The sequence below is a fragment of the Limulus polyphemus genome, unplaced genomic scaffold (assembly GCF_000517525.1).
Source record: "Limulus polyphemus unplaced genomic scaffold, Limulus_polyphemus-2.1.2 Scaffold2078, whole genome shotgun sequence".
Classification (NCBI taxonomy): domain Eukaryota; kingdom Metazoa; phylum Arthropoda; class Merostomata; order Xiphosura; family Limulidae; genus Limulus; species Limulus polyphemus.
In genome coordinates this window covers 104,784-117,202 of record NW_013667688.1, presented here as the reverse complement: position 1 = coordinate 117,202, position 12,419 = coordinate 104,784, and the positions used below count along the sequence as shown (strand labels likewise).

At 33.9% G+C, this 12,419-nt stretch overlaps 1 protein-coding gene across 3 annotated transcripts in view; it reads right to left on the bottom strand.

The window, feature by feature from the left end:
* Nucleotides 1–12,419, bottom strand: part of LOC106465861 (WD repeat and SOCS box-containing protein 1-like) — a 62,082-nt gene that overhangs the window by 28,643 nt on the left and 21,020 nt on the right. For all 3 annotated transcript variants that reach the window (XM_022393819.1, XM_022393820.1, XM_013926104.2), the window contains exon 3: nucleotides 8,408–8,576. In XM_022393819.1, the coding sequence (XP_022249527.1) occupies nucleotides 8,408–8,576 (169 nt within the window). The remainder of the gene's footprint in view (nucleotides 1–8,407; nucleotides 8,577–12,419) is intronic.

Genomic DNA, 12,419 nt, shown 5'->3' with positions numbered 1-12,419 from the left:
TTACATGCCATATGTGCGTCTCGACGTGTGCCTTCACTATAAGGGATTAAAGTACTACTAAACTTTAACTACATTAAAAGGACTACACACTAACGTGACGTTTAGGCAGTTCGTTTAACTATTATTCCTGATGTACAATTGGGGGGGGGGGATTAATGAAAGTGTTCCAAAATGCGACATTAATTTCTTGATGACCTAATACAATCAGTTATTCAGGGCAAGAGAACTGGAATACAACTCGGCAGTGAACACAGAAACCGTAGAGGGGATCATGTGAGCAACTACTGAGCTACAACAAACCATGGCAGAGGCCACAGAGTCACCTGATTTCGAATCATCCGTAAAAATGGAAACAGAAGAATGGTTCAAAAGATGTTCTGCAAAGAGAAGATGGTACTTCCAGTCGGGAGTATCTGTCTTCCTCAGATGACTAAAAGAAAGGTCACAGGTGGGGATGGTAATAAGCCATGATGAGATGGGCTGACCACTGGAGACGGCAAAGTCATCCAATGACAGACCCAATTCAGCCAGCTGCACCTGGATGCAGAAGCCAAAGTAAGAATGGCAGACTATCTATTCTAAAAGAGCATAGACCAGTGAGGAAGGAAGACACAACCCCAGGTGATATTCTATGGTAAGGGTCGAAGTTTAGTAGCGTACTGCAAAGAAAGTTGCAAACAGCGGAGGTTAAGAGAAAGTTTGTGGGACTTGGGGTACAAACTCTGGACTGGAGAAATGTGGAAAGCCCCATGCAGAGTTGTTGCCCCAGATGGTGAATGGGGTCCAACATCTTCAAGGCAGAGGTCCTGACAGAAACACAGACCAGAGACCCATAAGTCCAATTTGGATCGTTTGAGAGCATGATATATCTTTAGTATAGAACATCGATCCACTCTCCAAGAGGTAGAAGAGAGGGCAAGAAGGAGGTTTAGTGCCCTTGTACACTTGACCCATATCTGCTTAATGTGAGAAATGAAAGTAAGCTTATGGTCACATATACGCCCCAAGAACTTTGTCTCAGGGTTCACAGGAAGAACAACAACACCGAGACAGAGCTTGGGGTGTAAACCCCATTGGTGGCAAAAGTGCACACAATCGGTTTGGGGGAAAGAAAAAGTAAAACCGTTGGTTGTGGTCCACTTCAACAAGTGATTGAGGGTAATTTGAAGCTACCAATCAATAAACCTCATGTTTGACAACCAACATGAGATGTGGAAGTCATCAACATAGAGCCCATTTGCAACAGTAGGAAGAAGTTGTCGAGTAATAGCATTGATTTTCACATTGAAAAGCATGACACTCAAGATAGCCCTGAGGGACTCCAAGTTCCTGTGTAAAAGAACGAGAAATGGTTGAACCCACATGGACTTGTAATCACCTGTCTACTAAAAAACTATGAATAAAAAATGGGTAGATGGCCACGCAACTCATACAAGTGGAGGTTCCACAAAATGCCATACATCCATGTGGTGTCGTAAGCCTTCTCAAGATTGAAGAAAATGAAGACAAGATGTTCTCTCTTGAGGAAGGCTTCCCTGATCAAGGTTTCAAGAACGATAGTAAGAGGGATGTGATACATCACAATTAACACAGTGAGGGTCCAGTACACATTTGTAGCATCATAGTCTTTGCCACAACAACGAGTACACGTCACATAACCACGAGAAGATACCTTTGAATGACCAAACTGCTGATGCTGGAAACAACTGAGAGGGTTAGGAATATACAGCCGTACCTTACAATTAAGATAATATATCTTGACAGTGGGAGGTGGATATGGTGATGGAAACGTCAAAATAAGAACATTGGTAAGCAGTATAATTCCTTCTTTACAAGTGGAGATACCTCGCAATGCAGAAACTCCTTGGCTGGAAAAAATTGCGAGGATCTCCGACTCAGGGATGTTCTTCAAATCCCTCTCAACAATAAATCCTCGTGAGGAATTCAAAGTAGCTTGGGATGAAACCTCAATGAGTATTTCCCCAGTGGCCTTTGAATTCAGGAGAAGTTCACTGTGTGTTTTGATATGGATGTTTCCACCAAGATGTCCTCAGAACATAGCTTCTTAACTGACTTTGGAGAGCCAGTAAACCACTCTAATCCCTTCTGAATAAAAAAGGAAGACATTTGCCTTAAATGTTTGTCTGAAATTGAATGCAAGATCAAAAAACGAGGTACAGGTTCAAAATGGCTTGAAGATTGCTGGTCGTTTACCAAGTAGACTGCAGCAACGCCACGGCTTCGTAAGCACTATACACGAACGCCAGCATCAGACACAATATCCACAACACCCCTTGAGAACAGGTACTCAGTTGACCAACAGAACCAGCCGATTGACCCTGGGGTCTACCCTAAGGCCACCTAATTACAGGAATTCAAGGCCAAAGTGGTGTGTTGCAGTGCCCCAGACGCAACTCAACCACCAGGATCCTCTCCTCCCCTTCACGGATCGCCGCACACGGCAAACACGTGGGTGGATGTTCACATCCCAGAGGAGGTAAACTGAAAATACAAAACTTTCCCTGGGAGGTTCCCTCACCACGTACATGAATCCACCTCGAGGGAGAAAACGTTACCTCCAAACAGCATAAAACTGAACCGGATGTGTTTTTACTACTTCCTTGCAACCCACAAACTGACTAGAAAGTAACTTAGTAACGAAATGACAATAGGCCGTTGCAGACAACGCTCTTAATTTGATACAATGGACAACAGGCTACGTGAATTATGCGAAATGTAATAATCAATTTAAATATAACGATAAATATAAAATCTTTTGAAAAAAATCGCTTTACCCATTAAATTTTAATGTTTACAGCTTCATTCTAGGTGCATTATTCATAAAAGCTTCACACAGATATAACGTGTATACAACTGAACGACGCCATGTATCGCTCTTGGACATCTTGGGTTGTCAGTTGAAAACCTGAAACGGTGTCCTTCCCATTTCGAGAATGTTTAGAGAGTACACCATCGTTTCAAGGGGAGTTTCTTTTTGAAGGGAAGCTGGCTAATACACCTCCATACATGGATACGACGATAAAATTAAAAATTACAGCATGATGAACAAAAGTATACAGAAAGCTACAAGGGCACATTGCAAAGATTTAGAACAACTACAATTTGTATAACTACAATTTAAGAGGAATGCACTTTTGGGTTCAATTGTACTATATATTAATAATGTAAACTCAAACTTCAAGTATTTGTAACACGTAGTATAAACATTAAGTGATAATAAAGTTAGTTTTCTGAAAGATATAGTGAAATAGATGTAAATCTATATGAAATTAGGATACACCCATTTTGACCCGACTCAAGACTATGTGACTTTGAAAATTATTTACGCAGAGTCCATCCACATCTTTTTATTTATCCTTAGTGTAATTGATCTAGAATGTATGCCTGCTTTTTAACAAAACAAAACAAAAATGCCGTCAAATGTTTTGTCTAGAGGAATATTTTCTGCATGGTTGATCTACTATAAAGCCTTGTGAAATGAATCGTATTTTAGGTTTTAACTTTGATCTTAAGGTAGATTTTTCCCAGGTTTAACATAATAAAAAGGTTGTTTGGAAAATAGATTTTGTGGAGGAAGCACGATTATAAATTTAGAATATTTCCTTAATTTTAAAGAAACACATGCAACCATGCTCTTAGTTTTAGGTTATTGGTGGGCGTGCTTAAGTTAAATGAGCATAATAATTTCACAAGTGCAAAAGTAAAAATAAACACTACTATGAACACAGAAGCATCTAATTTTTATAGTATTAGTCATACACAGATCTTCACAAAACAGCCTTACCTGGTCCCAGGCTTTGGAAGAACTAGCTGAGCCAAAATCTCTGATAAATGTGGCCTAATTGATGCATAAACGGACAGAAAATATTCTTTTAACTCACCTGTTCGTTGTTTTACCATGAATACTAATTGGTTTTTTGGTTCCTAATGTTAGCTTGTAGTAAGACTTTTAAAAGGAATTACTTGAACAATTACTTCATTTAAATTTAATCAATCAACAATAATAGTAATACTTTGTATTTTGTTGTTGTGTTTTGTTGTAGTAAGACTTTTAAAAGGAATTACTTGAACAATTACTTCATTTAAATTTAATCAATCAACAATAATAGTAATACTTTGTATTTTGTTGTTGCAAAATCTAAGCCAAATATACACCAAAGCTTTTTCATTGTATTGGTATGTATTTTGTAAGATTAAACATTAAACAAGTGTTAAAATTTACCAGCCGGCATAAACAGAAAATAAATTAATCTTTATCCTTTGACATTATGCCAGGACAAGTATCTGCTTAATAACTGAAATGTATGGAACTTCTGAAAAATTACTACCAGTAGGTTGCTAACTCGTGGTAAATAATACAATAACCAGTTTTATGAAAATATTTACGTCCTAATGAACAAGAAAAAGGACTTAGTGTTATATTGAACAAGGTAAATAACTTAAAACGTCATCTTCAAAAAATTAAAATATATAAAACTTTGCGATTTTGTAACCTATTATTTAATTTTAATGTCTTTGTTGCCTCTGCAGTCAATTATATTTACTTCTTTCTATAAGATTTCTGCACCGGAAAAAATGCCTAAAGCCAGACAGTTTTATAATTCTCTCAGACAGCAAATTGTATTTATCTTTAGGGTCGTTAATACAATCAGTTTTAAAGGTAGACCTAAATGGTTGTTTGGGCCAACAAAGAATCTTAGGATCAAATACGAATAAAATAACCCAAACAGTAAAATATTAATACTGTATTTTGCCTTACTGACAGCTTTTACTCTGTACTTAAATGATAAACTACAAAACCAGCAGTATCATCTTCAAGATCATTAAAACAATCGGGTTTAAAAGTCATTTTTGCTGCTAAAACAAAAAACAATAAAAAACTAAATACAACTCTCACATTGTGTTCATTAGCAAATGCCTTCGAAAAGATCTGATTCCTAATGAATTTCAGTTAAAATTTAACCCTCCTAACTGTCAGTTACAAAATAAGTTTAAATAAAAAATTGAATATCACGATGTCTTATGTTTTGAAACGTACAAACTATGCTTCGACTTCACGATATAGATTTTAACAACAGAGTACAACACCGAAAGAAAATTTCTAAAGGCATTTTAAAATTTTCATTAAGTCAACCATAACTATCACAATTTTCTGAAAACGTTAAAATATCAAAATTATAACACTACAACGAAATAATCGGCTTGAAACCATATACAAGCTTACACCAAATTTGACTCTTTAAAACAGTGCTATCAACGTGAATTTTCATAATGATCCTTCTATAATGCTACACAATGGCCATTCATAGACTGAAAACAAAATACATGAATTACAGATCGACAAACATATTATAACAACTCCTACATATGAATCCATATTTCCCAAATTCAGATGCTCTCCTAACAATTTGAAGTGGAACTTTGTAATTTTAACAGGGAAGGTTTCAGACATACCCACATCAAATACAAAAAATATTCCTCCACTTAAAGACAACACACCAAGAACGCATCCAATGATTCAGAATATAATGAACTTATCCAAGTTGTTACAACTCCCAGTGATATAAAACTCTTGCCCAGTGAATTGAACATTCTAAATAAAGGATTTAAGTTTGTCCCGTTTGCACAATGGAAGCTATCGAACGATTTTTTTTATAGATTAAGACTTAAAACCCATTTTTCTAAAACTTCTCAAACCTATACTAAAATTACTCATACATGTGATCTTTTTTTCTAAGTTATCTCCAAAACATTCTTTATGGACGACACCTTCCAGTGAGTTCACCACACTTAACTACTTCCTTCAAAAATGTTGGAATGAATTCAATGAATTAAATTTAAACCAGAATACTAAGTCTAAGAATATCTCGCACAACAAGCAATTAACCTAAAATAATGTGCGACAAACCAGCAAGCAAAGGTGGATCCATCATAATTTGGATTAAGGGTTTATAAATAACAGAAGCTTTAAAACAATATAACAGTACTTTCCACACTCCACTTCAAGACAACCCAATTCCCGATTTCAACAGCCTAGTAACATCTACAAATGATTGATCCAAACGAATTACTCACTACAGCCAAAAATCTTATCTTAATTGAGCCTAGAACACCCATCTTCTATATTCACCCGAAAATTCACAAAGAAATACATCTGGACCGACCTGTTTTATCTATATGCAGTTGCCCCACAGAACAAATATCCAGTTATTTTGATGAGATTTTATTACCCTTTGTCGAAAGTTTACAAAACACCCAGACACTCACAAAACAGAACGACTATAAAGGAAATTAATCTACAATCTGTGAACCCTACGATAACCATGGTTTACGTGAAAATTTCTTTCTTATAAAATTTCACTTTCTTCATATTTTGTTTCATTTTCAATCTTAACCTGTATATAATATTTGCGTAAAAGATGTAATTTTTCAAAGACATTTGTAACCTAACGTTCAAAATGTCATGTATGTTATTTATAAATTCTGCACGTGCATTTTTGTTCTAAGCTTTACGATATAAAGAAGAGCACTAGCTCGAAAATGTCATCTTTCAGAAATAAAAAAAAAAAATATTTAAAACGTGTTGTAACCTACTCTTTAATTTCTTAGTGTGAGCTAATCCTACTTTATGCTTGTTACTACTGTAATAAATTCCTTAGTTCATTCACAGTGACCCACATCTTTCCAGCAGGCAGAGGCATCGTTAGGTTCTTAAAAAGATTCGGAGCTCGGTCAATAGGCACGGGCCCTGTGTGCCAGACTGCCAGCGACGCCTCTTCCAGCATCTCACACAGTGAACTAATACAAAATTCACTATTTTCCTCTTCAATACTATATAATATATTCCAATACCTTCTATATCTCCAAACTCCAAAACAAATTTGATTTAAGTAAAAATACATATCTATACGTAGTTATTATTATTAATATTATAAGCAGTTATTTGCGTTTGGAAATGGTTGTTTGGGCTGACAAAAAATAACAATGTTAACATAATATGAACATGTGACTTGTGTTAAACTTATGGTCAAATAAGAATAAAATAACCAAAGAAGTTATTTCTCTCTCTCTCTCTTCAACTTTTAAACTCGTACACACAGGAATCAGTAAAATACTAATATTACAATTTGCCTTACTGACAGCTTTTTCTCCTTATACCATAAACTATAAAAATAGCAGTGTCATCTTGAAGAATAAAATGCTTTCAAATGAATGTATGCACTTTTATAAGGAATAACTGCACAACAAAATAAACTGATAACTGAAAAGAACACACAAAAATTAAAAATTGAATTAAGAATAGTAATTATCACACGCACGTTAAAAGTAATTAGAAGAACTAAAACACTTTCTAACGAAACATTGTATAGTAGATAAAACACCATTTAACATTAAACTCTTAGCAAAATGTAATAGTTTTCTTGATCGTAAATTCAAAGAATCTCACCTGATCCACTCTTATAAACCTAGAATAAATAGAAATAATTCTTGACCTTTTCAATTACTTTTATTATTTTTATTTTTGTTCGATAGCTTGCGATTTTCTTTCAGTTGGTCATTCTAATTTCTTTTAACGTGCATGCGATAACATGACATTACTATTGATACCATCCAAGTAGCAGGATGGGATCAGAATGAGCCACATCGATTTTTCAAGTCAGTATTCCAACTCAGCTAGTGTCACTTTCTACCCGATATTTTCTGTACTCTATTCTAAATCAGTTCTTCAGTGTTGAACAGAGATGTGCTGTTGCAATTCTCTGTCTTACTGTTGTAATCATTTGTTTGTCGTTTGTGAGTCATTCTGACCCAGAAGTATTATAAAGATAATATTTTTGATTATATTATGATCATTTTGACCTACCCTACTATTTATGATACAAATAACGACTTGAAAAATCGACGTGGATCATTTCAACTCCACTCTACCAGTTGAGGGTTAAGTCAGTTTTTAATTGCTGTACGTGTTTTTTTCAGTTATCAGTTTGGATTTGTGTGTGACTCTGTAATCCTTAAGAAAGGAGTAATCCTAAACATAGGGTTTAAATAGTATTTTTTCTGGAGTGTGATTAGTCTTTTGTTGTTAACTTAAACTTTTTTATGAAAATAACCAAAATTGGACCTGGCACAAGAATACTAACCATTACAAGACAAGAATGGTTGTAAGAATAATAAACATCGCAAAACTTACTTTGAAAGGCTTGAATAACTAAAAAATGTCAAAGACTAATAACAAGATGGTTGGAGGAAAGAAAACATCACAAAAATTGGTTAAAATATGAAAAACGTCAAATCACAAGGACTATAGAATACAATGAAACTAAAAACGGTTTCAAAAAAATGTCAAACATCACAAGGACTAACAAGGCAGAAAAGGCTAACTTACAAAGTGGACTTGCATCTGTTCCAAGGTACAAGTGTGACAAGACGATTTCCACAAGACCATGCAAAGTAAGATTCATCAGGTGCAAAGGCACACTGCCATGTTTCCCAACCTGGATGATGATTCTCATTCACTTCAGAAGGCTTCAGTTGGGCTAATAAACTCGCTGTTGCTGTCAAAATATAAATACATACAGGATATATTATAAATATTACAGATGCATTAAAAATTCAATAAACTGAAAATGTTTGAGTCTTTCAAAATTACTAACAAACAAATAATTCCAACATAAAATATTTAAGTGCATTCAGATTAAAGTATACAACTACAAAAGTTTGATTCACCAACATGAAAATAAACATCAGCACAAATATTTAACACTGTTTTAAAATTTCTTTAAAGTTTTAACTTTTTTGATGGGCAAGCAAGTGTAATTTTTACATTTTGTGAAATAATCACATTCTCATGTTACTATGTACTAATTTACCCATCCACCTACAATAACTTTTAATGTAACTTCAAAAGTTACATTAAATGAGGTTTCTTTAAAGATAGGTTTTCCCTACTTTGTTTTCAGAAGTCAAATTTAAAAAAGAATTATGTCTAATCTGGTCAAACTACAGCATGGCCCAATATTAGATCTAAAAATATTCAGATTTTTTTTAGTTAGAACAGTAGAAAATTTGTAAGTTAATAAACAAATCCTATGCTTTGTTTTAACTCTCTGGTCCAAAAAAAAGAAAAAACTGGCATTAACATACAACTGCATGTACTGGTTAAATATGAGAATTTTACATTGACACCGACATATTACATACACTCACCTACTAATGGAAACAATTATGAAAACACACAAGTGATACACAAACAGGAGTCACAAATAGATATGGTTTGTTTTCAGCTTGTCATATAATTCATCAATGTATAATGTTGGAATAATGTTCAGTATTACTTCCTACAATTCAGCCACGTTGTTTGGTCACCTTTCAGTCTTCTCACTTTTTACACAAGCTCATATAGCTTCAAAAATGTTCACATCAGGGTTTCATGCCAGACAAACCATGGTTGTGAATGTTCTATTGGTCTCATTACTGCCAAGATACCATTTCATTACATTCACTTTATGCTTGAGACAACTGTCTTTGCTGGAAGATGAATCCCTGTCTGATGGATAGTCTTCCTGATAGATCAGAATGTGCAGTCAGGATGCTAGCAAATTTTCTGCATATCACTGACAATTTTGGGTGAAATACAGTTCTAAACTTGTATTGATACTCCACCATGCTTCACTGCAGATGATGTACATTCATTATATCATTCCAGAAGCATAGATAGAAATCTATAATGATGGGTACTACTTCCTTGTGCAGTCAAAAGTTGTTGTTTTTTTCAAATAAAATATTAAAATTAATGTTTTTAAATAAAACTATGTTTTATACATATATGGGTGCAATTTAGGGGGCACAATCACAACTTTTCACCTGTTAAGCATTACTATTCTCCTCTCCACTATTAATTCATTGTTGCTCAACAATAGTTACTTGAATTTATCTGTAAAGAGCCCACATCTCCAGCTTTGGCAATTTACTGTTTTGGGTCAATACCTATTTCAACCTTTTGTTACCTTTTCTCTGCAGAGGTTTGAGTAGCTACATATCTACTGAGACCACTTCATGCTAATGTATATTACAGCTCAACAACTAACGGAATTTGCTAATTCATTAATTGTTAACATCATTGAATTAATTATTCTTATATGAAAATTAGATAGTTGGAATAATCAAAAATAGTAAAAACCATAACTATAATTAGTTGATTATTTGAGACATTAGTGAATATAACTATAATTTTGATTAACCAATCATTTTACATGACACTAACTGATGCTCATAGGAAATCAATTATATTGATTATTCATGTTAATTGTCCAGCTCTAATACATATTTTGCTGTTCTTCAGCTAACATTTACAATTGTATATATTACAAAATCATTAACAAGATTTGTAATCAACCATCATCTATCTTATAAAGACCATACCCTGAGATACTTTAACATCATTTTGACAAGTTTTAGTTTTCAATCTTAACCACTTATGTTACTAACAGTACTAGTGTCATGAACTTTCTTTAGGAGGGCTCAATTTTAACAATCGTTGGAGATGACTAAAAACTTTCTTGGACAACCAACTTAAAACTTCCATGTTGTCCAACAGATGACTAACACACTGGAACAGACCCTTACTCAAAACAGCATCACAGTCTACTGTACACCTATTCGTGGCCACACTACACATGTAATGTTGACTTTGATTCTTGACCAAAATCATTGGTAAATTCCCTAACTACAAACTCAAAAATCTCAAACTTGAAATTCTGACACCCCACAAAAATATCTTTTGGTCCATTTTTGGTTTGAAAAAGATTGTACTTTGTGCAAGAGAAATGTTGGTACAATCCAACAAAAGGAGCTGAAAACGTTAAGAAAAGTTCACTTTTGTGATTGGCTAATACTGCTGTTATTCACTAAGGTTTTTATCATTGTCAAGCTACACCTCTGTGCTGCTTTATGCACATAAATTTTGTAAAGAGTTCATCTGAGCATGAATGGCTGTGTGTGGTAACACAGTACAGTGTATACAGCTCAATTAGTTACATTAACACACTTTTTTTTTTAATACAAGTTACAGCTCTTACAGTAAGCAAGATTTATTTTTAAAATGGGCATGATGTTTTGATCTCTAGTGAGATCATTCTCAAGTACACAAGTTTTAACAGTAAAGAACACACACACACTTAATCAGTAAGTAAGCTCAAAATGAAACTATTACCACTGTTGGATATACAAGACTGTTCGATTTAAGAGTTATTATTTAGTTTATTTAGTGATTATTTAGTTTTCATAACAAGAGAGTTCAAATTTAATGATTTTAAAAGCGATAGTTATGAAAAGTTCCATTACATAACTCTATACGAGTCATACGTTGTGTATGCACTTTAACTGTTATACTAGGCTTTTGTAACATTATTGACATCATCTTACTCGAAGCCTCTAAGTGTAATGTTGTTACTAGTGAACTAGATTTTGCTGTCACATGTTATAAATATGTGCAGATATAGAGAGAAAGTAAGTTAGTGAAAGTGAAAGAAAAGTGAAGTTAGCCTGTGTGTGTGTTTAGCCATAACAGGCAATTTCTAAAGTGAGTTTCAGAGTTTGTATTGTAATAACAGAGATAAAGAATAATAATTTGTCTTGTCAAAGGGTGTTCTAAAGTAGCTGAACCCACCTGTGTGGACTTTTTACAAAAAGAGAATTATTTAAATCTCTAGATTCAATTGTGGTAAACAATAGTGTAACAAATTTTTCTTTTGTACATATGTTTGACTTATTCTGATTATATTATTTTGTTTATTGTTGAAATTTATCACCAACAAGTCACAGACACCTACTGTAAAGATTCTCGCTTTATACAAAAACCTGACAACCACACATTTTATTACGTGATTTTTGTATGCATATATTTGGGTGGGCAGGAATTCACAATGAAAACAAATGTTGATAACACAAATTTTTAATGAGTAATTTCTAGTATAGATGCTTATAACAATAAAACTAACATTTTCTCAACTTCTTACCAATAAATCTTCGGTAGGAACTAAAATGACCAAATTTACAATATCAAACTCAGAATTATCATCGTTAATAATCACAGTTGAAACACTGATCCTCCTTTCGATTATGCATGTATAGCCCTAAGGCCAGCATTAGGCAGACACAACTGAATGTAGGAAATACAAAAGGCCTAGTTATCATGAGAAAAGCAGAAAATCCATGAATTAAACAGAACATAACAATGATAACTGCAAACAAAATTTTATGAAAGTTTTGATCAGTATGAAACAGAATAACAAATAAAATAAGGCTAGCTCTGCCTCTCTCCAGGTCAATACCAACTATCTGTATGAACAATACATATCAGCAGTGTGTGTGTGTGTGTGTGTGTGTGTGTGTGTGTG